The 27,698-nt window shown below is 46.8% G+C and overlaps 1 protein-coding gene across 1 annotated transcript in view; it reads left to right on the top strand.

The window, feature by feature from the left end:
- The window catches only part of plcd3b (phospholipase C, delta 3b), a 54,211-nt gene that overhangs the window by 13,365 nt on the left and 13,148 nt on the right, over positions 1-27,698 (top strand). The window contains exons 2-10 of the mRNA XM_024387055.2: positions 3,801-3,968; positions 18,836-19,064; positions 21,885-22,014; positions 22,549-22,774; positions 23,201-23,402; positions 23,633-23,777; positions 24,205-24,357; positions 27,181-27,321; positions 27,498-27,651. Of these exons, the coding sequence (XP_024242823.1) occupies positions 3,801-3,968; positions 18,836-19,064; positions 21,885-22,014; positions 22,549-22,774; positions 23,201-23,402; positions 23,633-23,777; positions 24,205-24,357; positions 27,181-27,321; positions 27,498-27,651 (1,548 nt within the window). The remainder of the gene's footprint in view (positions 1-3,800; positions 3,969-18,835; positions 19,065-21,884; positions 22,015-22,548; positions 22,775-23,200; positions 23,403-23,632; positions 23,778-24,204; positions 24,358-27,180; positions 27,322-27,497; positions 27,652-27,698) is intronic.

Here is a 27,698-nt window from a genome sequence, read left to right as displayed (position 1 = left end):
TCCATTTGTTTTGTCTTGCTTTCCCACACACCTGGTTTTACATTCCCTCTTTACTTGTCGTGTATATAACCCTCTGTTCCAGAGACACATGGAGAGCTGAATAGATCACAGGAGACAAAAGTGACAGACAATAATTAATTTTTAAAATCATCATAGCAAAGGATTGTAGTTTGTGAGCTAGAAACGAACATCCTGGCAGTCTTAATAATGCCAACATAAGGAAGCTACTAGGATAGAGGCAGAGTTCTCTGTAATCATCCTACTCCAACTGTTGCCATCGATAATGTGGCATTTCTTATGTGTCAGTATTTAAATTAATGGGTCCTGCCTTGATGACAGTACTGTGTTAGCTTTACACGACTTGTCCGAAAGATTTTTGCCTTCTTAAATTATTATTTGTAATAAACTGATAGCTTAAGCTCCCTGTCCCGAAATGACATGCTAGTGATAAAGCTATCACATGCGAGCTAGCAACAGGTCTACTTGTTGTAGCTAACCAGCTAGCTAGTTACATTACCAATGTTGCTGCATTCTAAGTTGAGAGTCATTTTACAGCATGTCAAATCAAATCAAATTTCAAATCACATGCGCCAAATACAACAGGTGTAGACCTTACAGTGAAATGCTTACTTACGAGCGTCTAATCAACAATGCAGTTTAGAAAAAATGGATAACAATAAGAAATAAAAGTAACAAGTAATTAAAGAGCAGCTGTAAAATAACAATAGCGAGACTATATACAGGGTATACTGTATACTGGTACAGATTCAATGTGCGAAGGTAGAGTTATTAAAGTGACTATGCATAGATGATAACAACAGAGAGTAGCAGCGGTGTAAAAGAGGGGGGGGGCAATGCAAATAGTCTGGGTAGCCATTTGATTAGGTGTTCAGGAGTCTTATGTCTTGGGGGTAGAAGCTGTTTAGAAGCCTCTTGGACCTAGACTTGGCACTCCGGTACCGCTTGCTGTGCGGTAGCAGAGAGAACAGTTTATGACTAGGGTGGCTGGATTCTTTGACAATTTTTAGGGCCTTCCTCTGACACCGCCTGGTATAGAGGTCCTGGATGTCAGGAAGCTTGGCCCCAGTGATGTACTGGTCCGTTCGCACTACCCTCTGTAGTGCCTTGCGGTCGGAGGCCGAGAAGTTGCCATACCAGGCAGTGATGCTCTCGATGGTGCAGCTGTAGAACCTTTTGAGGATCTGAGGACCCATGACAAATCTTTTCAGTCTCCCGAGGTGGAGTAGGTTTTGTCGTGCCTCTTTTGTCGTGTCTCTTCACGACTGTCTTGGTGTGCTTGGACCATGTTAGTTTGTTGGTGATGTGGACACCAAGGAACTGGAAGCTCTCAAACTGCTCCACTGCTGCAGCGTTGATGAGAATGGGGGCGTGCTCGGACCTTCTTTTTCCTGTTGTCTACAATCCTTTGTCTTGATCACGTTGAGGGAGAGGTTGTTGTCCTGGCACCACACGGCCAGGTCTCTGATCTCCTCCCTATAGGCTGTCTTGTCTTTTTCGGTGATCAAGCCTACCACTGTTGTGTCATCTGCAAACTTAATGATGGTGTTGGAGTCGTGCCTGGCCGTGCAGTCATGATTGAACAGGGAGTACAGGATGGGACTGAGCACGTACCCCTGAGGGGCCTCTGTGTTGAGGATCAGCGTGGCGGATGTGTTGTTACCTACCCTTACCACCTGGGGGCGGCCCGTCAGGAAGTCCAGTATCCAGTTGCAGAGGGAGGTGTTTAGTCCCAGGGTCCTTAGCTTGGTGATTAGCTTTGAGGGCACAATGGTGTTGAACACTGAGCTGTAGTCAATGAATAGCATTCTCACATAGGTGTTCCTGTGGATCTGTTGGGACGGTATGCATATTGGAGTGGGTCTAGGGTTTTTGGGATAATGGTGTTGATGTGATCCATGACCAGCCTTTCAAAGCACTTCATGGATACAGATGTGAGTGCTATAGGTCGGTAGTCATTTAGGCAGGTTACCTTAGTGTTCTTGGGCACAGGCACTATGGTGGTCTGCTTGAAACATGTTGGTATTACAGGCTCAGACATGTCAGTGAAGACAGTTGCCAGTTGGTCAGCGCATGCTCGCAGTACACATCCTGGTAATTCATCTGGCACTACGGACTTGTGAATTTTGACCTGTTTAAAGGTCTTACTCACATCGGCTGCAGAGAGCGTGATCACACAGTCTTCCGGAACAGCTGGTGTTCTCATGCATATTTCAGTGTTTTTTCCCTCGAAGCAAGCATAGAAGTAGTTTAGCTTGTCTGGTAGGCTCTTGTCACTGGGCAGCTCTCGGCTGTGCTTCCCTTTGTAGTCTTTAATGGTTTGCAAGCCCTGCCACATCCGACTAGCGTCAGAGCCGGTGTAGTACGGTTCGATCTTAGTCCTATATTGATGCTTTGCCCTTTTGATGGTTCGTCAGAGGGCATAGCGGGATTTCTTATAAGCTTCCGGTTTAGAGTCCCGCTCCTTGAAATCGGCAGCTCTACCCTTTAGCTCAGTGCGGATGTTGCCTGTAATCCATGGCTTCTGGTTGGGGTATGTACTGTGGGGACGACATCATTGATGCACCTATTGATGAAGACAATGACAATGTGGTGTACTCCTCAATGGCATTGAGGAATCCCGGAACATATTCCAGTCTGTGCTAGCAAAAGAGTCCTGTAGCTTAGCATCTGCTTCATTTGACCACTTTTTTTTGTTGACATAGTCACTGGTGTTTCCTGTTTACATTTTTGCTTGTAAGCAGGAATCAGGAGGATAGAATTATGGTCAGATTTGCCATATGGAGGGCAAGAGAGAGTTTGTATGTGTCTCTGTGTGTGGAGTAAAGGTGTTCCAGAGTTTTTTTCCTTCTGGTTGCACATTTAAAATGTATTGGTGGTATCGCGTTTCTATAACTAAAATAGTCTAAAAAGACTTTACCTTATAGCAGTTTGTTGGAAGGAGATCGCTCTCAGGCTGTCACCAGCTGTGTTTACTCCCTTAGCTACGGAGAACGTGATTGGCAGACGTGATTAGAAGAGATGGTACACAGATTCTGATTGGTTTACTGTTTAGTCCTGGGCAGCGTTGGCCTGTCCAGCTAGCAAGTTTGAAGATTATTTTTATTTTTTAAATACAAGAATTGACAATGCCAACAAACAGAAATGTGTTCAGAATAAATAAATAAACCCAAAATGTGAAATCTAGCTCCTTCTTCACAATACTAAAGCAGATACAGTGTTTCGGCCCAACTCCGAGAGGATGATTTTGATAGCCTAGCAGTTCTTGGTCCAACTGACTCGACTGCCCCCCCACGGAGAGAAAGAGAACTGCAAGTTTTCAGTGAATTTATGTAAATCACAATGCTCATTTGAATTTCCAGTGCAGGAAAATTCTCTGCGACAACAGAGTGGTCAAATTAAGATCCCACATCTGTATGTGCAACCATAAAGCGGCCGGTATAGATTTCAAATGGCTATTAACTTGAAGCACTTAGCTGGTAACATTGCTTCTCGTTATCCTGTGATGTCTCTTTCTGTTTCTATCTTTCTCTCTTTCCCTTGTTATGCCCCTCTTCCTGTCGCACCATTTTTATTTTGCTCACCATCCCTTTCCTTCACCTTCATCTCTACCTCTCTCTCTTTTGCTCTTCCCCTCTCTCCCTCCACTCCTCTCCATCTCTCTCCCCCTTTCCCTCTTCCTTCCCATGCCCCATCTCTGTCTGTCTTACTTATTGTACTTCTCTCTCTCTTCTCTCTCTGTCTCTCCCTGTCTCTCTAAATCTCTCTGTGTCCGTGTCCAGGTGTAGAGGAAGATGAGGACGTGAAGGTGATGCTGAAAGGCTCCAGCATGGTAAAGGTACGCTCCCCACGCTGGCAGAGGAGACGTACGCTGAAGCTGCTGGACGATGGAGTCACCGTGTGGTGCGAGTCCGACAAGTTCTCCAGCCGCTCCAAGGCCCAGCAGTCCTGTGAGTGTGTGTGTCTGTGTGTACGTGCATCCCCAATCCATTCCCCAAAAACAGAGCATCAATATCATTGAACGTAAGCCTACTCTATAACATAATGTACTTACTAGATTGTTATCAGGTTATTACATAACTTAGCTTTTTCCACTTTTAATAACACTGGTATAAGACAAGTAGGCCTAATTCCAGACCTTGTATTGGAAATTGTAAGGCAGAAGAACTAGATATTTCAGGGAGACAGTTCATGCTTTTTATGAGCACTGATTGGAGGGCCTTTGGTTGAGTTGCAGTTAATCACAGACTTGGCATATGGGCTTGTAAGGTGAAACACATGTAAACAAAACCCCTTATATGGGCTGTGTAAACGCCCTGCTTTGGGATGCGGGGTTAACTGTATGTACTCATACAGGCAGACAGGCAAACACACACACACACACACACACAAACACCACTCATTATAGTAGTGATGTATTTTCAACCTATCCTAGTTTAAGTTGAAACACGTCAAATTAAAGGATATGATATGGTGGTAGGAGTTTCCCTCGACTGTGGTTTGTCCCATATAGTTACCATACAACACAATCATGGGGTACCACGCTCAACTTAGAAACATGCCCTTCAATTGCTGTAATAGTAGATTTGGTTTGTGATGTGACCAAACGTGTGTGTGTGTGTGTGTGCGCATCATTTTTGTCAATTATACCTTTAAACTTAATCCTGCGCCTCATTTCAGTGTAGATGAGCTTACTGTAGGAGAGATTGTAAAATATATAAAATACAAATAAATAGATATAGCAGTTACTAATGCATTTTGTAAATAAAGACAGTTTGCATGTCATCATTCTTACAGAAATCATTCAGCTTCAATCTTAGCACATAAATAGCAACAAAGCAGTTTAAGTGTTTGAAATCTTCAAATGACAATATTTTGACACTGCAATAACAATGTGAGGACTATACTTAGATATATAGTTTTTAGATTTAACTAGTCAAGTCAGTTAAGAACAAATTATTTTTTATAATGAGGCCCCCTGGGGAACAGTGCGTTAACTGCCTTGTTCAGGGGCAGAATGACAGATTTTTACTTTGTCAGCTCAGGGATTTGATCCAGCAACCTTTCAGTTACTGGCCCAACGCTCTAACCACTAGGCTACCTGACACATTAAATCAATGCAATCTGATTCTGTAGCTTTTCACACTTTAAAATAAAGGAATAGAAGACACGTTCATCAAGAAAAGTATACAAAAACAGATTGATACTGTATATCTCACATGAAAAAAAACAGATTGATACTGTATACCTCACATGAACAAAAACAGAACAATATAGTTGCATTCTTAAAAAGATGAGAAGAACGTTGACATGAGTATATGGTGAACACTTCATTACAACATCTACATTTCATCTTCTTGATTTAATGGAGTAAAGTTGTCACGTAACAAAAAAGTTAAATCAAACACAGGCTGAACAAATACTATACTCTACCCATGCCTTTGTCCTTCTTATCATATGTTTGATTATCAGCCTATTAACATACTTTTCTACTCTCCTGGTTCTTCTAAAATCAGCCCTTGAAAAACAATATACGTCATAAGGAAGGCTGCGTCTATACTTGAACAACTCACATGAAATGTTATTTGTCACATGCGCCGAATACAACAGGTGTAGACCTTACAGTGAAATACTTACTTGAAAGCCCTAACAACAATGCAGTTTTAAAAAAGGAAAACATGAAAATAATTAGTTACAAATAATTAAAGAGCAGCATGAAAATAACAATAGCGAGGCTATGTAAAGGGGGTACCGAGGGGGAATAGGTTTTGTCGTGCCCTCTTCACAACTGTTTTGGTGTGCTTGGACCATGTTAGTTTGTTGGTGATGTGGACACCAAGGAACTTGAAGCTCTTAACCTGCTTCACTACAGACCCGTCGATGAGAATGGGGGTGTGCTCAGTCCTCCTTTTCCTGTAGTCCACAATCATCTCCTTTGTCTTGATCACGTTGAGGGAGAGGTTGTTGTCCTGGCACCACACGGCCAGGTCTCTGACCTCCTCCCTATAGGCTGTCTCGTTGTTTTTCATTAATCAGGCCTACCACTGTTGTGTCATCGGCAAACTTAATGATGGTGTTGGTGTCGTGCCTGGCCGTGTAATCACGATTGAACAGGGAGTACAGGAGGGGACTGAGCACGCACCCCAGAGGGGCCCCTGTGTTGAGGATCAGCGTGGCGGATGTGTTGTTACCTACCCTTACCACCTGGGGGTAGCCCGTCAGGAAGTCCAGGATCCAGTTGCAGAGGGAGGAGTTTAGTCCCAGGGTCCTTAGCTTAGTGATGAGCTTTGAGGGCACAATGGTGTTGAACGCTGAGCCGTAGTCAATGAATAGCATTCTCACATAGGTGTTCCTTTTGTCCAGGTTGTAAAGGGCAGTGTGGACTGCAATAGAGATCTGTGTATCTGTTAGGGCGGTATGCAAATTCACGTGTGCTCCCTCTCCGGCCTCTAGATCACCAGGCTGCTCGTTATGGCGCACACCTGTCACCGTCGTTACGCGCAACAGCGCATTATGACACTCACCTGGAATCCATCACCTCCTTAATTACCTGCCCTTTATATGTCACTCCTTTTGGTTTCTTCCCCAGTCATTGTTCCTGTTTCATGTCGGTGCACTGTTTGTGTTTCTTGTTTTGTTCATTTATTAATTAAATGTATTCACTCCCTGAACTTGCTTCCCGACTCTCAGCGTACATCATTACAATTACACAGCATGTAAAACCCCCAATAAATCCCCTGCAACTTACTTTTCGATGCACGCACAACATTCAGACATTTGTAACATGCGTCTTCTCTCTTATGACGATGACAACACTCTGACCTGAGTGGGTGGGTGCAGTGTCCAGATGCGCCTTCTCAAGTGCTCTGATTGGTTGGGAATGGCAGGGCTATGATGGGTGATTGATAACTAAGGTAGGCTAAGCAGCCAAACTAATTGTACTTAAGGGAAACTGAAGGGACTGTGAGGGTAAGTTAGTTAGAGGGGAGAGGAGCAGTATGGCCTTTTTTACAGCTACCATAATATTTCTTATGGAAATATTAACATCCACGAAAAGGCCTCTAACCTAAATGGTAAAGTTTCTAATGGGGGCCACAGTATTTAAAGGGCCAAAGAGTCTGAAAAGCCACAGTCCTCAAGTGGAAGCTTATTCCTGGCGGGCCTAATCCTACCCGGCAGGATAGGCAGGGCTTAGGGCCCGCCCCACGAGGGAGGTACACAGATACGCAGAGACAGTCCTGGGCCACCCCATGGGGGAGGGCCCTCTAAATCAGCTGCTGCCGGGAAGCTGGGCCCCATTCTTAGATGCTGAGTGCAATGCCAGAGGCTGGCCATGGCTGCGGCGGAGAGATGTGGCATTACAGCCACAACTGTCGTTGGCAGCTCACTGGCTGCAGTTGAGGCTGATGACTCTTTCACACTGCTGAAAGTGATGACTCCCATGGTGGAGCATGTGGTGATCCCTGGGCGAGGATCATCAGGGATCTGGAGGCAGGGGCTGGCTGGGTCCCAGAGACAAGGTCAGGTGGCCTCCCACATGGGAAGGGTTGAGGGTCATCCAAGGCAGGGGGCGGGTGGCCCCCCAGAACTAGAGACAGCAGCCCCCCCGGGTCATGGAACGGTGGTTCACCCAGGTCAGGGAGCTGAGGGCCTAGCAGGGCAGGGGACTTGGAACAAATAGCTCAAATCTGAGGACTGCAAGCCAGGCATGGTGGGAGGCTGCAAACCTAGCCAAGCAGGGAACATATAGCCTAGCGCTAAAAAGGCGACTGGGTGCAGGCTGAGGGCTGCAAACAGTCTAACTTCACACCTAGAGAAGCAGATAACTCCAGGTCTAGCGGGACGGGAGACCCAGGGCCTAGGACTAGGGCAGGTGGTTGGGCATGTAGCACTGACCGAGCTGACTGCTTGCCAACTGAGGCTGGGGGCTTAGTGCTGAAAACTTTAGTGTTGACAGGGAAACCAACTCTGGACCTGACAGGGAAACCAACTCTACCTGACAGGGAAATCAACTCTGGACCTGACAGGGAAACCTACTCTGGACCTGACAGGAAGAACGACTCTGAACCTGACTGGGAGAACGACTCTGAACCTGACAGAGAGAACGACTCTGAACCTGACAGGGAGAACGAGTCTGAACCTGATAGGGAGAATGACTTTGGTTCTGACAGGGAGAATGACTCTGGACCAGCCAGCAAAACTGATGCTGGACTTGGAGAATAGTAGAGCTCTGAGACTACTAGAAAAACTGGTACCTTTTGATCCTAGCAGGGCAGGAGCCTGATGACCCACCTGGGCTAGGGACTTGACAAATGCTGGAGACAACAGACCTAGTGCAGCTGGAGACCAATGACCTAGTGCTAGGGACTAGGGCAGACGAGGGCTGAGGACTGAAAACCTAGCACAGGTAACTTGTGGCTTAGCAGGGCAGAAGGCTCTAAGCCTGGTGGGCTAAGGAGCTGTGGGCTGACTATGTCTGGAGACTGCGAGCCTAGTACAACAAACTTGGGACCTAGTAAGGCAGGAGGCTCTAAACCTGGTGGGATAGGCAACTGCCTACCAACTAAGGTAGGGCAGAGCGATCTGAGCAGGGCAGGATACACTAGACCGACTTGAGGGTCAGGACATACTTAGCCTACTGGGAAGGCAGGGAACTCTAAACCTGACCCTACCGGGAAGAAAGCTAATTGTAACCCTACCAACAAGGAAGGAAACTCTACACCTACCATAGAGGCAGGCTCCACTGGACCTACTTGAGGGGCAGGACACTCAAAGCCTGGACACTTTACACCTGCCAGGTAGCCCCGAAACTTGACCTATAACCCTACCGGGTGGGCAGGGAAGTCTAACTACCGGGAAGGAAGGGATCTCTGACCCTACCAGGAAGGAAGGGAACTGGACAACTAGGTCAGGGGAGACATCAGGGGTGACTTCTGGTGGGTCACCCGGGGTAATGTCTGGCAGGTCCCCTGAGGTGAGGTCTGGAGGTAGCAGGAACTATCACACTGGTAGCAGGTGGGCCAGCAGGGACTCCAGGCCTGGAACTGTCAAGTTCCACCAGGCTGTGACTGGAGAGGCCCCAACGTCTGGTCTGTACTCCTTCAGTAGCTGCAGGCTGTGGCTCCATCCAAGGAGTGGGTGTAGAATCCAGCGCCAGGAGCAGTGAGGGGCTCTTGGGGGAGAGCAGGTGGAGTCTTTGTGGCTGAAAGTTCCAGAGTACCAGACATTCGGACCTCGAGCACCGGAGCGTCTGCCTCGACTAGCAGGGGATCCCCACTGTGAGGAGAGGACGACTCCGCAACGGCAACCAGAACAGGCCCCATGGCAGCGACTGGCTGTGACTGGAGCGGGAGTCTCCTTAACTGTGGCTAGTTGAGGAGCTGGCTAAGGAGGGTGCAGACCTTGGTGTTGTGGACTGTGCATTCTGGAGTTGTCTTCATCTGCTGGGGAACTAGGCCACTCTGGGGAGCAGAAGCGAACCCGACGGATCCGTGCCTCTGGCCAGAGGGGCCTAGAAAGATACGACAAAGGCTCCAGCCAGGGGGGCCTGGAGCGATAAAGATTTGTAGCTAGGCCACCTTGGGACGTAGTAGCGGTCCCAATGGTCCCATGGAGGTGGCGAACACTCAGGGCTGGAGTAGTGTCTCTCAGTGGAGTAGGAGTGATGGGACTCCCATGGTGGTGATGATGGCTCTAGAGGCAGGGAGGCCTAGAGCAGTGGTGGTCAGGAGAGTAGCGGCGGTACTGGTGCTCCCGCGGCGGTGACTCAGGTCAGGGGGGACTGTCCTCCTGATCTCTTGCTGCTCATGACGCAGGTACTCGTATTCCCTCATCAGATCCCAACTGGTGAGGGTGGGGTCATTCCCTGACCATTGAGGAGGCCTGGAGCAAGGCTCGTAGTCTCTTAGATGAAAGAGGTGTGTAGGGCCTCGCAACTCATCTTCCTCAAATGCATGGCGGCTTCGTGTGGCAGTGTGGACTGAGGTGGGTGGTGACAGCATCCTCATACGTCTTGGGAATGCAGGATAATTCATCTGCATCCTGGGGCGCGGAAACAACTTCTCTTCTGGGTACTTCAACATCTGAAACTATAGCCGATCAGAATCCGGCTCGAAGGACCATGTAAAAACTATTGGTCGCTAAATCCTGAGAAATCACGGACCATATAAAAAACTGTTGGTCACTAAATCCGGCTCAAAGGACAATTTTTGAAATATATATATATATTGGTGAGGGATAACTAAGATATGCTGAGCAGCCAAATTAACCGGACTTAATGGAAACTGAAGGGACGGTGAGGGGAATTATTGTGTGCCCAGTGGGAGTGTCCTACCACTGGGCACACACTGTTTGAATCAACATTGTTTGAACCAATGTGGAATGGATGTTGAATTGACGTCTGTGCCCAGTGGGTCCCAATTGAAGGCAACATTTTTTTACACCATCTGTGTTTACACAAAGGGAAGGGATTCTTAAGGCCACACTGCAAATATTTCAGTGATTTCAAATAATTATGTATTATTACCCCAAAAAATTACCATAGTTACCAAAGTTAGAATTTCTAAAGGAATGGTATATGTCACGCCCTGGTCAAAGTATTTTGTGTTTATCTTTATGTATTTGGTCAGGCCAGGGTGTGGCATGGGGTTTTTGTAATTGTGGTGTGTTTGTCTTGGGGTTTTGGTGGTGGTATTGGGATTGTAGCTTAGTGGGTTGTCTAGCAAGGTCTATGGCTGTCTGGAGTGGTTCTCAATCAGAGGCAGGTGCTTATCGTTGTCTCTGATTGGGAACCATATTTAGGCAGCCATATTCTTTGAGTTTGTCGTGGGTGATTGTCCTTAGTGTCCTATGTGTACTCGTTGTTAGTTTGCACCAGATAGGCTGTTTCGGTTTCGTTTATTGTTTTTTTGTAAGTTCATGTTTCTTTGTTATATTAAACATGGATCGCAATCGACACGCTGCAGTTTGGTCCGACTCTCCTTCATCACCACTAGAAAACCGTTACAGAATCACCCACCACCAACGGACCAAGCAGCGTGTTAACAGGCAGGAACCACAGGAGAGGCAACAGAGGCAGCAGCAGCAGGAGCAGCAGCAGCTGCAGTGGGAGAGGCTGCACCACCTGGAGAAATGGACATGGGAGGAAGAACTGGACGGTAAAGGACCCTGGGCTCAGCCTGGAGAATATCGCCGCCCCAAGGAAGAACTGGAGGCGGCGAAAGCTGAGAGGCGCAGATATGAGGAGGCAGCACGGCGTAGCGGATGGAAGCCTGAGAATCAGCCCCAAAAATTTCTTGGGGGGCTCAGGGAGAGTGTGGCAGAGTCAGGAGTCAGACCTGAGCCAACTCTCCCTGTTTATCGTGAGGAGCCAAGGAGGAGACCAGAACCAGAGACTGTGAAGGAGTTAATGGGGAAATTGGAGGAGAGAGAAATGAGGGAGTTGCTGTGTTGGTGCTTTTTGCATGGAATTCGCCCGACGGAACGTGTTGGGGATTTGATGGCACCTGGGTTAGCGCTCCATACTCGTCCTGAGGTGCGTGTTAGTCGGCTGGTGAAGTTGGTGCCAGCCTCACGCACCAGGCCTCCTGTGCACATCCCTAGCCTTGCACATCCTGTGCCAACACTGCTCTCAAGATCTCCAGTACGCCTTCACGGTCTAGCCCATCCAGTACCACCTCCACACCCCAGCCCTCCGGTAGCAGCTCCCCGCACCAGGCTTCCTGTGCGTGTCCTCGATCCAGTACCACCAGTTCCAGCACCACGCACCAGGCCTTCAGTGTGCCTCGCCTGTTCAGCGCAGCCAGCGCTTTTCTCCTCTCCTGCGCTGCTGGAGTCTCCCGCCTGTTTAACGCAGCCAGAGCCTTCCTCCTCTACAGCGCTGCCGGAGCCTCCCGCCTGTTCAGCGCAGCCAGAGCTTTCTCCTCTACAGCGCTGCCGGAGCCTCCCGCCTGTTCAGCGCAGCCAGAGCCTTCCTCCTCTACAGCGCTGCCGGAGCCTCCCGCCTGTTTAGCGCAGCCAGAGCCTTTCTCCTCTCCTGCGCTGCCGGAGTCTCACGCCTATCTAGCGCTGTTAGAGCTTTCCTCATCTCCAGCGCTGCCGGAGTCTTCCGCCTGTTTAGCGCAGCCAGAGCCTTCCTCCGACACAGCGCTGCAGGAGTCTCCCGCCTGTTCAGCGCAGCCAGAGCTGCCAGTCTGCATGAAGCAGCCAGAGCTGTCAGTCTGCATGGAGCAGTCAGAGCTGTCAGTCTGCATGGAGCAGTCAGAGCTGTCAGTCTGCATGGAGCAGCCAGAGCTGTCAGTCTACATGAAGCAGCCCGAGCTGCCAGTCTGCATGAAGCAGCCAGTCTACATGGAGCAGCCAGAGCTGTCAGTCTACATGAAGCAGCCCGAGCTGCCAGTCTGCATGAAGCAGCCAGTCTACATGGAGCAGCCAGAGCTGTCAGTCCGCATGGAGCAGCCAGAGCTGTCAGTCCGCATGGAGCAGCCAGAGCTGTCAGTCTGCATGGAGCAGCCAGAGCTGTCAGTCCGCATGGAGCAGCCAGAGCTGTCAGTCTACATGAAGCAGCCCGAGCTGCCAGTCTGCATGAAGCAGCCAGTCTACATAGAGCAGCCAGAGCTGCCAGTCTGCATGAAGCAGCCAGAGCTGTCAGTCTGCATGGAGCAGTCAGAGCTGTCAGTCTGCATGGAGGAGCCAGAGCTGTCAGTCTACATGAAGCAGCCCGAGCTGCCAGTCTGCATGAAGCAGTCAGTCTACATGGAGCAGCCAGAGCTGTCAGTCCGCATGGAGCAGCCAGAGCTGTCAGTCTACATGAAGCAGCCCAAGCTGCCAGTCTGCATGAAGCAGCCAGTCTACATGGAGCAGCCAGAGCTGTCAGTCTGCATGAAGCAGCCAGAGCTGTCAGTCTGCATGGAGCAGCCAGTCTGCATGGAGCAGCCAGTCTGCACGGAGCTGTCAGTCTGCACGGAGCTGTCAGTCTGCACGGAGCTGTCAGTCTGTAAGGAGCTGCCAGTCTGCAAGGAGCTGCCAGTCTGCAAGGAGCTGCCAGTCAGCACGGAGCCGCCAGAGCGGTCAGTCTGTAAGAAGCCGCCAGAGCTGTCAGCCTATATGGAGCAGCTAGTGCCGCCAGTCTGCCCAGCGCCGCCAGTGCCCCCAGTCTGCCCAGCATCGCCAGTCTGCCCAGCGCCATCAGTCTGCCCAGCATCGCCAGTCTGCCCAGCATCGCCAGTCTGCCCAGCATCGCCAGTCTGCCCAGCATCGCCAGTCTGCCCAGCACCGCCAGTCTGCCCAGCGTCGTCAGTCTGCCCAGCGTCGTCAGTCTGCCCAGCACCGCCAGTCTGCCCAGCGTCGCCAGTCTGCCCAGCGTCGCCAGTCTGCCCGGCGCCGCCAGTCTGCCCGGCGCCGCCAGTCTGCCCGGCGCCGCCGGTCTGCCCAGCATCGCCAGTCAGCCAGACTCTTCCAGATCTGCCAGTCAACCAGACTCTTCCAGATCTGCCAGTCAACCAGACTCTTCCAGATCTGCCAGTCAACCAGACTCTTCCAGATCTGCCAGTCAACCAGACTCTTCCAGATCTGCCAGTCAACCAGACTCTTCCAGATCTGCCAGTCAACCAGACTCTTCCAGATCTGCCAGTCAGCCAGGATCTGCCAGTCAGCCAGGATCTGCTGAAACCACCAGCCAGCCAGGAGCTGGTAGATCTATCTACCTGCCTGAGCTTCCTCTCACTCCTGAGCTTCCTCTCACTCCTGAGCTTCCTCTCACTCCTGAGCTTCCTCTCACTCCTGAGCTTCCTCTCACTCCTGAGCTTCCTCTCACTCCTGAGCTTTCTCTCACTCCTGAGCTTTCTCTCACTCCTGAGCTTTCTCTCACTCCCGAGCTTCCCCTCAGTCCCGAGCTGCCTCGGTCCCGAGCTGTCCTTCAGTCCCGATCTGTTCCTCAGTCCAGTGGGGTTCTGGGTGAGGACTACTAGGCCATGGTCGGCGGCGAGGGTGGACTATCCAGGGACGAAGGGAGAGGGGACTAAGACATTAAAGGAGTGGGGTCCACGTCCCGCGCCGGAGCCGCCACCATGGACAGACGCCCACCCGGACCCTCCCTATTGTTTTGAGGTGCGTTCGGGAGTCCGCACCTTAGGGGGTTCTGTCACGCCCTGGTCAAAGTATTTTGTGTTTATCTTTATGTATTTGGTCAGGCCAGGGTGTGGCATGGGGTTTTTGTAATTGTGGTGTGTTTGTCTTGGGGTTTTGGTGGTGGTATTGGGATTGTAGCTTAGTGGGTTGTCTAGCAAGGTCTATGGCTGTCTGGAGTGGTTCTCAATCAGAGGCAGGTGCTTATCGTTGTCTCTGATTGGGAACCATATTTAGGCAGCCATATTCTTTGAGTTTGTCGTGGGTGATTGTCCTTAGTGTCCTATGTGTACTCGTTGTTAGTTTGCACCAGATAGGCTGTTTCGGTTTCGTTTATTGTTTTTTTGTAAGTTCGTGTTTCTTTGTTATATTAAACATGGATCGCAATCGACACGCTGCAGTTTGGTCCGACTCTCCTTCATCACCACTAGAAAACCGTTACAGTATATCAAATCATATATTTGTTTCATGAATCAAATAGAAAAATTAAATGAAAATAGTCAAACAAAAGGATGTGATGCCTTTGCAGCCTTTCAAAATAGTTTAATATTTAATGGATAATGATTCATCAGTGCTTATTCATATAGGCTTATAAAACATATGTTCCGCCCTCTCAAAGTCCAAGCTCAAACAAAGATAAAGGCATGAGGTAGCAGCTGATCGACAGATTAGATTGGCAGTTGTGCTGTTTGATAACAAACCAGGACCAGACCTGTGCTTCATTGGTCAAACATGCATAATGCACAAACAAGATGGACGAATCTCAGCCCTATTTCATTAACCAGTAGGGCTGGTTAAAAAGTTTTAAAGGCCCAGTGCAGTCAAAAATGTGATTTTCTGTGTTTTCCACACTTTGAGGTGGGGTTGGTATAATACTGTAAAATTGTGAAAACGATGCCCTTTAGTGTGAGATCTATTTGAAAAGACCGCCTTATATTTCAGCCTGTTTTGGTGGGATGGCGTTTTGGCCTGCCTGGTGACATCACCAGGTGGGAAATGAGTTACTGTACCAATAGGAAAGAGTTCCAAACCTCTCTGCCAATAACAGCTAGTTTTCAGTTTTCCCCTCCCCACTTAGACCACTCCCAGACAATCCTAGCAAAATTCTTGCTTGAGAAATTGTTCTTTGCTAAGAAGTTATTTTAGTTTCTTTTTGACAATTTTAATTGAAAACAATCACAGTAAGGTACTTAACTGTTACCCAGAAATGATTTGATATTGAGATAAAACTGGCTGCATTGGACATTTAAAGAAATTGTGTCAATGATATTGGACATCATACCTGCTGTATTTCAAAATAGCCCATTAAACGGTATTATCGTATACCGCCCCAACCCAAGCTGCGTGTGTGGGCATGGATATGGGAATCTGTGTTCTTATCTACATGTGTGTAGTAGGGTCCTCTCCTTTGACCACCAATAGCAGGGTGTGTGCCCGCCCATCTCTAGCTCTGAAGAAGCCTAAACGGCCTATCATTAAAACCAACATTTCTCTTTACTCACCATCAAAGACTAGACATGTTTACTCTGTAATAGCTATGGGCAGAACCTAGTTTGAGAATTCAGTTCAGCACAAATCACTTGGACTTTTACAGGAATCATGCATGTCAATGTGAGCTTTTCATGAAAATGTGAGTTCCCCACACCAATCTAATGTTAGGATTCTTCCCTAGTGTCTCAGTCAATTAATGAAGCATACAGATCCCTCTGCAGTTCTGTAGAACACAAAATAAATACACCCTGTTATATGCCCCAAAAGTGTAATTTATTAGGATAACGTTGCGACCCCAACCTTGGTCTTTGCCAGGACAATGTTTTCACTAAAACGTTGTCCTACTAAATTACACTTTGGGAGCATAATACCAGTGTGCAGATGTCTTTTTTTCTACATTATCCTCTCTAATCCAGCACCTGGGACAAGTGTTTTTATGGATGTGAGCATACCACCCTACTACTTTCCTATTCAATTCTTGCTTGCTCTCCACCAGAGCCCTGCACTCCCGTGGTAGAGAGCGCAGATAATGTGTGCTTATAGAGTCTCTACCAGGGCCCGACACTTATTTTGAAAGTGGTTGCCAAGCTGGGTAACCAAGTTGGTTGCTAAATCACTTATTTGGTCCATTTTGGTAGCCCTGGCAACTGGGCAGTGGGCAACCATTAATGTCTCCAATGTTTTCAGTGAGAAGTAGAGATAGTCAAGTAATATTAGCTAGCCTCACAGATGAATGGGAAATATGAATATGGCTTATTTTAGACAGTTTATTGCACTGTGTGGGATTACCTAAGGAAACACACATGCACACACACACACTATCCATTTGCGGAAAAGAGGTGGTCAAGCAAACGTGTTGAAAATACAGTAGTGTCTGCAAACACCTCTGTCCTATTTTTAGGCCTCCCTGTTTGCGTTTGTGTGTGTGTGTGTGTGTGTGTGTGTGTGTGTGTGTGTGTGTGTGTGTGTGTACACCCACATTATTGCCCATCCAGAAACCAAACCTACCTTCACCAAAATGACAGCTCACCGACAAAGACAAACAAAGTCAAATAATTGTAGCTTGTATTTAGCTGGTAAAATCCCAATATTTGTTGCATAACTTCCACCCCACAAAACAGTAGAGACGTACAGGCTACAATGGATAGAGCAGTGAATGGACATGAATGAGCTACAACCATGTAATGGCATAGAACTACAAAAGCACAATATGTACGATTCTATATGATAATATACTGCAACAATAAACAGTAGGCTATGACACAGCAATACTCGATAACATTGACTGTATCTAATAAGCATATATTACATAGTGGAGTAGGCCAATGACTAGCATGTTTGCTAACAAGTGGTGAGTGATGAACATGAATTTCTCCAAGCCCTATGTTGCAGTCAAGGCGTAAGTGGCGCTATGCTGTCAAATCCTCCCACATATTTCTAGTTTTACCTGCTGTTTTCAGCAACTGGTATTTTAGAATTTGGTTGTCAGATCGGAAGGTTTGCTAGCGAGAAACTATTTAGCTAGCTTCTAACCTAGTTTTTGATATGCAATGCGATCTCCTTGTAATGAACATTGACGAGTGTCCTGACGAGAAAGGTAACTTTTCTCGCTATGCCAGGCAAAATCGGGCATCATCAGCTCATTGTTATGGATGTATCCAAATAAATGTCAATAGATAACAGCTTAAACCAACACAGAGGCAGCTACATTTCTGTTATTCTGGCTGCAGAGGTCGTGACTGTGTTAGCCATAGCTAGTTGGCTAACTAGCAAGCAAGGGACAAGAACGTTGCCGGAACATATACAGTGCCTTGCGAAAGTATTCGGCTCCCTTGAACTTTGCGACCTTTTGCCACATTTCAGGCTTCAGACATAAAGATATAAAACTGTATTTTTTTGTGAAGAATCAACAACAAGTGGGACACAATCATGAAGTGGAATGACATTTATTGGATATTTCAAACTTTTTTAACAAATCAAAAACTGAAAAATTGGGCGTGCAAAATTATTCAGCCCCCTTAAGTTAATACTTTGTAGCGCCACCTTTTGCTGCGATTACAGCTGTAAGTCGCTTGGGGTATGTCTCTATCAGTTTTGCACATCGAGAGACTGAAATTTTTTCCCATTTTTTCCCAGTCCATTATTTCCAAGGTAATGTACAGAACCAGACAGATATAAACAAAAACACAAACGCAAGACATTAGTCCCACAACGCCCTCGGCAGGGGGGTTCTGTAACACATAAATAAAACATTTATGCACACATGACACAAGTCACTTTGGATAAAATTGTCTGCTAAATGGCATATCTTATTATTATTATTATATTATTCTTGGCTTAGGTGCTTTAGTGGTGTCTGTCTTTGGAGAGTTGTTTGTTTGGTAACCTTGACTGGCCACTGTAGATACAGTAGAAAATAGATATCCTAGGAACTCTGTTGTTCATAGGCCTACATGATCCCGTCAATAATGTCCCCTTGTCATACCGTCATAGCCACGGGAAAATGTATCAGCACCCCCACCCCAGAACATCTTCCCTCATCAATGCATACCCTAAGACTAAAGTGATAATTGGAGGTATACAAACAGTGCTATTCAAATAAATCTCCTTGAACCAATTTGTTGAATTGGAGATGTGTATGAAGACCTTTGTGAAGAAGAGAGGGGCTCAGTAGTGTGTACCAAGAGTCTATAGTGTGCTTGGAAGCTGTCCAGCTACTGCTCTCAGAACGATGCCACCTAATCACACACACTGAGAGAAAAGATAGCAGTGCCCTGAAGACCTGTGAGGAGATTCACACCTATAGCACTCTACTGTGTGTGATTACTAATTGCTTGTTTGCTAATTCAGCTATTAGCCTAATATGCTTTCTTCATTTAGCAGACTCTCTTAACCAGAGCAACTTACAGTCAGTAGTGAGTGCATTCATTTTCATACTGGTCCCTCTTGGGAATTGAACCCACAACCCTGGCATTGCAAGCCCCATGCTCTACCAAATGAGCCACACAGTTGTCATTTAATTTTTTCTTTTCCCTCCCTCCCTCCCTCCCTCCCTCCCTCCCTCCCTCCCTCCCTCCCTCCCCCTCCCTCCCTCCCTCCCTCCCTCCCTCCCTCCCTCCCTCCCTCCCTCCCTCCCTCCCTCCCTCCCTCCCTCCCTCCCTCCCTCCCTCCCTCCCTCCCTCCCTCCCTCCCTCCCTCTCAGTCTCGGTCACGGACGTGGAGTGTGTACGCGAGGGCTTGCAGTCAGAGACCCTGCGACAGCTGACGGGCTCAATTCCCGAGGGCCAGTGTCTCACTGTGGTGTTCAAGGGGGCCAGGAAGAGTCTGGACCTGCGGTGCCACACTGACGAGGAGGCCCAGCGCTGGGCAAGGGGCATCAGGACCCTCCAGGAGAGGGTGGAGAACATGACCCAGAAGGAAAAACTGGACAAATATCCTTTATGGTTGATGGTGACGATGAAAATGGTGATGATGATGACAAGGTTTTTTCTGGATCAAAATTAGGTTTAGGTGGTGGGTGTGGTCATGGGCCTCAACTGGCAGCTTCATTAAATAGTACCCGCAAAACACCAGTCTCAACGTCAACAGCGAAGAGGCGACTCCGGGATGCTGGCCTTCTAGGCAGAGTTGCAAAGAAAAAGCCATATCTCAGACTGGCCAATAAAAAGAAAAGATTAAGATGGGCAAAAGAACACAGATACTGGACAGAGGAACTCTGCCTAAAAGGCCAGCATCCCTGAGTCGTCTCTTCAATGTTGACGTTGAGACTGGTATTTTGCTGGTACTATTTAATGACGCTGCCAGTTGAGGACTTGTGAGGTGTCTGTTTCTCAAACTAGACACTCTAATGTACTTGTCCTCTTGCTCAGTTGTGCACCGGGGCCTCCCACTCCTTTTTCTATTCTGGTTTGAGCCAGTTTGCACTGTTCTGTGAAGGGAGTAGTACACAGCGTTGTACGAGATCTTCAGTTTCTTGGCAATTTCTCGCATGGAATATCCTTAATTTCTCAGAACAAGAATAGACTGACGAGTTTCAGAAGAAAGTTCTTTGTTTCTTGCCATTTTGAGCCTGTAATCGAACCCAAAAGTGCCGATGCTCCAGATACTCAACTAGTCTAAAGAAGGCCAGTTTGGTTGCTTCTTTAATCAGGACAACAGTTTTCAGCTGTGCTAACATAATTGCAAAAGTGTTTTCTAATGATCAATTAGCCTTTTAAAATGATAAACTTGGATTAGCTAACACAACGTGCCATTGGAACACAGGAGTGATGGTTGCTGATAATGGGCCTGATAGTACGCCTATGTAGATATTCCATAAAATAATCTGCCGTTTCCAGCTACAATAGTCATTTACAACATGAATAATGTCGACATTGTATTTGTGATCAATTTGATGTTCTTTTAATGGACAAAGAATGTGCTTTCTTTCAAAAACAAGGACATTTCTAAGTGACCCCAAACTTTTGAACGGTCTTGTGTGTATATATATTTATGTAAACTCAGCAAAAAAGGTAAAATCCTCTCACTGTCAACTGCGTTTATTTTCAGCAAACTTGGCATGTGTAAATATTTGTATGAACATAACAAGATTCAACAACTGAGACATAAACTGAACAAGTTCCACAGTCATGTAACTAACAGAAATGGAATAATGTGACCCTAAACAAAGGGGGGGGTCAAAATCAAAAGTAACAGTCAGTATCTGGTTTGGCCACCAGCTGCATTAAGTACTGCAGTGCATCTCCTCCTCATGGACTGCACCATATTTGCCAGTTCTTGCCGTTAGATGTTACCCCATTCTTCCACCAAGGCACCTGCAAGACATTTCTGGGGGGAATGGCCCTAGCCCCAACAGGTCGGAGGTTGACCCAACAGGTCGGACGTGCTCAATGGGATTGAGATCCGGGCTCTTCGCTGACCATGGCAGAACACTGACATTCCTGTCTTGCAGGAAATCATGCACAGAACGAGCAGTATGGCTGGTGGCATTGTCATGCTGGAGGGTCATGTCAGGATGAGCCTGCAGGAAGGGTACCACATGAGGGAGGAGGATGTCTTCCCTGTAAACGCACAGCGTTGAGATTGCCTGCAATGACAACAAGCTCAGGCTGATGATGCTGTGACACACCGCCCCAGACCATTACGGACCCTCCACCTACAAATCGATCCTGCTCCAGAGTACAGGCCTCGGTGTAACGCTCATTCCTTTGACGATAAACGCGAATCCGACCATCACCCCTGGTGAGACAAAACCGCGACTCGTCCGTGAAGAGCACTTTTTCCCAGTCCTGTCTGGTCCAGCGACGGTGGGTTTGTGACCATATGCAACATTGTTGCCGGTTATGTCTGGTGAGGACATGCCTTACAACAGGCCTACAAGTCCTCAGTCCAGCCTCTCTCAGCCTATTGCGGACAGTCTGAGCACTGATGGAGGGATTGTTTGTTCCTGATGTAACTCAGGCAGTTGTTGTTGCCATCCTGTACCTGTCCCGCAGGTGTGATGTTCGGATGTACCGATCCTGTGTTGTTATATGTGGTCTGTTACTGCGAGGATGATCAGCTGTTCGTCCCATCTCCCTGTAGCGTTGTCTTAGGAGTCTCACAGTACGAACATTACAATTTATTGCCCTGGCCACATCTGCAGTCCTCATGCCTCCTTGCAGCATACCTAAGGCACATTCACGCAGATGAGCAGGGAACCTGGGCATCTTTCTTTTGGTGTTTTTCAGAGTCAGTAGAAAGGAAACTTTAGTGTCCTAAGTTTTCATAGCTGTGACCTTAATTACTTGTTACTTGTTAGTGTCTTAACGACCATTCCACAGGTGCATGTTCATTACTTGTTTATGGTTCATTGAACAAGCATGGGAAACAGTGTTTAAACCCTCTACAATGAAGATCTGTGAAGTTATTTGGATTTTTATGAATTAACCTTGAAAGACAGTGTCCTGAAAAAGGGACGTTTATTTTTTTGCTGAGTTTATATATATATATAGATAGAGAGCGAGCGAGAGAGAGAGACCCTAGATGATGATGATAATGGTAACGATGTGGATATACAGTATGTTTTCAGAGGCGTCATGCCCATTATTGCGTAATAAAGCATTTGACATATTGGTCTGAACTCTCTCCATTCACCACCCACTGATGTGCAGTACATCCTTGGATGATCCAAAGCAGCCCTTTTGACTGTCATGTGGAGAGGGTGCTATAGTTTAATCTGTCCACTGTTGTCCTTGACTGCGTGTGGTCACCTGGATCCGTGGCTATCTGAAACGGGCCGACCTGAACCATGACGAGAAGCTGAGCTACGAGGAGGTCCAGGGGCTGCTCACCATGATCAACATCGACCTAAATGAAGAGTATGCTCGCAACCTCTTTAAGGTGAGCAGACCATAGACATTATTTCCCCTAGATTCATTTCCAGCCCTATAGCAACACCCAAGCTCACTGGTACCAAAATTGCCAAAGATGCCAAACTCTTTTAGAAAGGGGGGAGCCCGACCTAGCCTATGGTAGGGGAAACATTGGATATAGATTAGCATCACACTGCATTGTCCTTACTTTTCAAATATTTGTTTCTGTCCTGTCGTCCGGAAATAGCTAATTTCAAATGATACTGTATGTCTGCAACTGATACATCATACTCAGAGGGCAAGACTTTGAAAAAGTTCATCTATGGTTGGAGTCAGTGGCATTTCAGTAACGTTTCAGCTGTAGTTCCAAATTCAATCCCATGGCTTGTTTGATCTTTTTTGATTCAATTCATGCAGGTCCAATTGACTCATTAAAATGACATTGAAAATGATGACTGTGACCAGGGGACTATTTTATTAGCTTGCCCTGAAACAATAACTTCGATCATGTTCATCCATTGACTTGATCCCTTTGGAAATATTCCCGCCCTCCTCCCATCAGAAGTGTGACCGGTCGTGTGACGGTCGTCTGGACCACGGGGAAATCGAGGTGTTCTGTAGGGAGCTGTTGCGGCGGCCAGATCTGGACGCCGTTTTTAGCCGCTACTCGGCTAACGGCTGTGTGCTCTCCACCGTGGACCTGAAGGACTTCCTGAAAGACCAGGGAGAGGACTCCTCGCTGATCCACGCTCAGAGTCTGATCCTCACCTACGAGCTCAATGAGTGGGGTACGCTTACATGCTAATGGTTGTGCTAAGCAACACTCAGTGCTACTTAGTTAGCATTAAGTTAGCTAAGTGCTACACTACTTTAAGTTCTAAGCTACGCTAGTGCTACACTATGCTAATTGCTACACTATGCTAAGTGCTACACTACGCTAAGTGCTAAGCTACACGCTAAGGTACACTAAGTGCTAAGCTACCTGTATGGCCAAAAGTTAAGGGAGGTAGGGTCTTTTTAGATTGGAATATAGCCCTTTTCTCACTTCCTCCATACTATTTCTACCTTCAGCTCACCTTATTGTCCCCAAAATGTATCCAAATTAAATCATTGTTGTACCTACTGTACATTAACACAAGCAAATCAATGTATATTTTGGTATATATTTTTTTTCTATCACTCCCATACCAACCATGTGCCTATACCCTGTACAGCCCAGAAGAATGGGTACATGACGCCCAATGGTTTCACCATGTACATGCTGTCCAAGGAGAACAATGTGTTTGACCCGGACCATGCCCGGGTGTACCAGGACATGACCAGATCTCTGGCCCACTACTTCATCTCCTCCTCACACAACACCTACCTCACCAGTGACCAGGTTACTGGCTACAGCAGCACGGAGGCTTATATCAGGTGAACACACACATGTATGGAAATGTATGTATGCGTGCATGCACTCACGCATTCACAGGCATAGACGTACACACATAAACACACAAACACCACATCACCTTATATTGAGCACCACAAAACACACTCTATACATGTGTTTTAAGTCTGTGTGTGTATACTGTGTGTGTTTGTGTTAATATCGCATGTATGGTAACGTGTATGTGCGTTAACGTGTGTTTCCTCTGTCCCAGGGCTCTGAACCAAGGCTGTCGCTGTGTGGAGTTAGACTGTTGGGATGGGGACAAAGGGGAGCCGGTCATCTACCACGGTCACACACTCACCTCCAAAGTGCCCTTCACAGAAGTCATCGAGACCATTGCCGAGTACGCCTTCAAAGTAAGCTCCAATACTCCATTAGCAGTCCAATGCCATTCATTTTAATGACTGTGTATTGTATTTTGTCATTTTTAACCCCCCACATTAGACTAGTTTAGGCTAGTTTGGAAGATTACTAGCTACTGGTATATGTTTAGGTATAGACAGAAACAAATATTACATTTGTCTTTTTTTTCCTCTCTCTCTATATATGGATATAGAGGGTTAGGTTAGACAGATAGGAGAGTGGCCCAGACAGAATTGGATCCATCGCCAAGGGTGATGCGTGGTTGAGAGTCGGCAACACTACCACTAGACCAAACTCTGGCACCAAAAATAATAATAATAATATTATTATATGTATAATAGGATTATTATATGTAATAACTTTCGACCCTCTTTCCCTCCCCTCCACCTTCTTCTCTTCCGTTGCCGTCTCATCTTCCAGGCGTCTCCGTACCCTCTAATCCTGTCCCTTGAGAACCACTGCAGTGTGGAGCAGCAGGCGGTCATGGCCCGACACCTGCGCTCCATCCTTGGGGACAAGCTGCTCACCAAGCCCCTCAATGAACAGCAGCTCCAGAGCCTGCCCTCACCAGAGGTGGGGACTACTGCTATGCTACTACTATACATTCCTATTCTACACTACACCACACTGCTACAATTCTATAATTCTCAAACTTTTTGACTTGCGATCTCGCAAAAAAGGATGGGTTCAAAGCTCGAGACCCAATCGCTGTCATTACAGCCATAAACAGTGATGTGTTTTCTTCCACACAAATATCGTAATAAATTTGCCAGAATATCTCTTCATCTCTCTCTCTCTCTTAGTCTCTGTCTCTCCTCCTTCCAGCCAAGAATAGATACACACACTCCTCTGTGCTCTGCTCCTTAGAAAGACTACTTTGAATGGAATTTCATTATTCATTCTTAAAATAGCTGCTCACTCATTGGCTCTTAGTCACTAGTGAGGATTAACTTGAAGTTCATTTCAGATTCAAATTCCTCACCACTTCCTGTTTTTGAGATTTAGCAATTGTCGTCCACAATTGAAAAGCTAGCGTTTGTAAACAATTAAACTTATTGAATAATAGCAATATTGAACTCTGCTATGGCTTGGGTGGGCCCATCTGCCATTCCTTTCTTAGAACATCAGGAGTGTGTGTGTGTCAGGTTTTCCGTTGGGAAAATGTGGCGCAGGACATTTGACTGGCAACATTTCAATTTACCGGGCATTTGAGAAAATGGCCCTTGAATGTTTTGGTACACCTACTGGAGAGCTCTTCTTTGTTTACATTCATTCAGCATCGTTCACACCCTCTTTTTTTTATTTTTTTTTATTTCACCTTTATTTAACCAGGTAGGCAAGTTGAGAACAAGTTCTCATTTACAATTGCGACCTGGCCAAGATAAAGCAAAGCAGTTCGACACATACAACGACATAGAGTTACACATGGAGTAAAACAAACATACAGTCAATAATACAGTATAAACAAGTCTACATACGATTTGAGCAAATGAGGTGAGATAAGGGAGGTAAAGGCAAAAAAAGGCCATGGTGGCAAAGTAAATTACAATATAGCAAGTAAAACACTGGAATGGTAGATTTGCAATGGAAGAATGTGCAAAGTAGAAATAAAAATGAAGAAATAAAAAGTGACCAGCGAGCTGAGATAAGGGGGGACTTTACCTAGCAGGGTCTTGTAGATGACATGGGAGCCAGTGGGTTTGGCGACGAGTATGAAGCAAGGGCCAGCCATCGAGAGCGTACAGGTCGCAATGGTGGGTAGTATATGGGGCTTTGGTGACAAAACGGATTGCACTGTGATAGACTGCATCCAATTTATTGAGGAGAGTATTGGAGGCTATTTTGTAAATGACAAAGCCAAAGTCGAGGATTGGTAGGATGGTCAGTTTTACAAGGGTATGTTTGGCAGCATGAGTGAAGGATGCTTTGTTGCGAAATAGGAATCCAATTCTAGATTTAACTTTGGATTGGAGATGTTTGAAATGGGTCTGGAAGGAGAGTTTACAGTCTAACCAGACACCTAAGTATTTGTAGTTGTCCACGTATTCTAAGTCAGAACTCTTAAGCCTTGGCCCCGCCCATCTCTTTAAGGAGTCACATGTGAGGCCATGTGCTAAACAGAGTGAGTACGGTAGTGTACTAAACAAACAAAGATTTCAAGACTAAAGGTTGGTTTATACTAAGTCTGTCAACATATCTATAAACAGTTGTCGCAGTGACATCATGAACATTCTATTGGGCTGCTGATGTCTTTCAGCCTGTCGTTTTTGTGTTTATACTTTCTCATAACGACAACGACAAGTTCGATGTCAGTCGACAATAGAATGTTCATGATGTCACTGCGACAACTGTTTATAGACTTGTCGATAGGCTTAGTATAAACCAGCCTTTAGTGGTCCAAAATAGCATAACTGGTGTATTTTAACTCCAATAAACCCATCCGTTTAGAAATTTGTTTGGTATATGTAAATTTATCAAACCAGGCAACTAAAAGCAACTTTCTAAACAATGTTTTGGTTAGTTTGAAGCTTGTTAGCTAGGGAGGGAGCTAATGTTAAGTTAGCTGGCTAGCCAGTTCAAATAATACCCATATCATATACAGTTCCTGTCCAAAGTTTGGACACACCTACTCATTCCAGGGTTTTTATTTATTTTTACTATTTTCTACATTGTAGAAAATACCTGATAGCCAGTAAAGTGAGACAGGTAGTCTCACCAACAGCACACATCCATAAACATTATTGTGTAAGAGGAAGCTGGTTTGATGTACATGATGATGTGTTTTCCTGTGTGCCAAATACACCAGATGTTGTTGTTGTGGGGGGAGGGCAGAGGGAGGTGCCCATTTTGGAAGTGGATTGCTCATTTGACGGCTACGTGGAGCAGGCCTTTGGCGACAAAGCTTCTTAAATAACAGCCCCACGTGGCACACTTGGACAGCCTTGGGTATAGGTGCAAGCTGGTGGCGCTGATATTTGGTAGTCTCGGCCACGTACACTGGCTTGCAGTGCTTGGCCTCCAGATTGTGGGTCTGACACAAACTAGGGCAAATCAGTTGGCTAGCTACTGCTCTGTTTCAGCTGTCGTGGGCAGCCTAGCTGAATGAATGAGGTGCTTTCTGTACCCTTCAGTGCCATGCATACAGGGATCTTTTTTAATGTAAATTTGATTGGTGGATTCAAATAAAGTATTTCAACTGTGTGTGTGCGCGTGTGTATAAGTGTGTGTAGGTGTGTGTGTGTGTGTGTGTGTGTGTGTGTGTGTGTGTGTGTGTGTGTGTGTGTGTGTGTGTGTGTGCGTGTGTGTGTGCACTTGTACCTGCCTATACGTATGTGCGTTCATGGATAGCCAAAGTGTGTGTGTTTTATCCATCTGTTTTTACATGTGTGTATGTAGGCGCTGAAAGGGAAGATCCTGGTGAAGGGGAAGAAGGAGAGAGTGGTGGAGCTGGAGAGCTCCTCCAGTTCTTCAGACCTCAGCTCCTCGGAGGAGTGTGAGTGTAGCCATGCAGAGAGCAAAAAGAAGGAGGAGAAGAAGGTGTGTGTGTGTGTGTGTGTGTGTGTGCGTGCGTCTTTTGTCTGTCTTTCTTGCTGAATCCGCTTATTTGCTGATCTCATGTAGTACTAGTAACTTTGCCTTTCCTTTCTCTCTCTGCTTCCTACTCTCTCTTCCCCACCCTGTGTGTGTGTGTGTGTGTGTGTACACCTCCTTAGCCGGGTGTCTCTAAGCTGAGTCCAGAGCTGTCAGACCTGGTGGTGTACACACGCAGTGTTCCCTTTAAAGGCTTTGACCAGGCAGCAAAGAAACCCCCTACAGAGATGTCCTCCTTCTCCGAGAGCGAAGCCCTCAAACACGTCAAAGAATCAGGTATGTAGAGTGTGTGTTTGTGTGGGGGGGCATTTTGTGTGTGTGTG

Source organism: Oncorhynchus tshawytscha, linkage group LG24, assembly GCF_018296145.1.
Source record: "Oncorhynchus tshawytscha isolate Ot180627B linkage group LG24, Otsh_v2.0, whole genome shotgun sequence".
Lineage (NCBI taxonomy): Eukaryota > Metazoa > Chordata > Actinopteri > Salmoniformes > Salmonidae > Oncorhynchus > Oncorhynchus tshawytscha.
The sequence above is the reverse complement of the archived record's forward strand: the minus strand, read 5'-3'. Positions and strand labels throughout refer to the sequence as shown.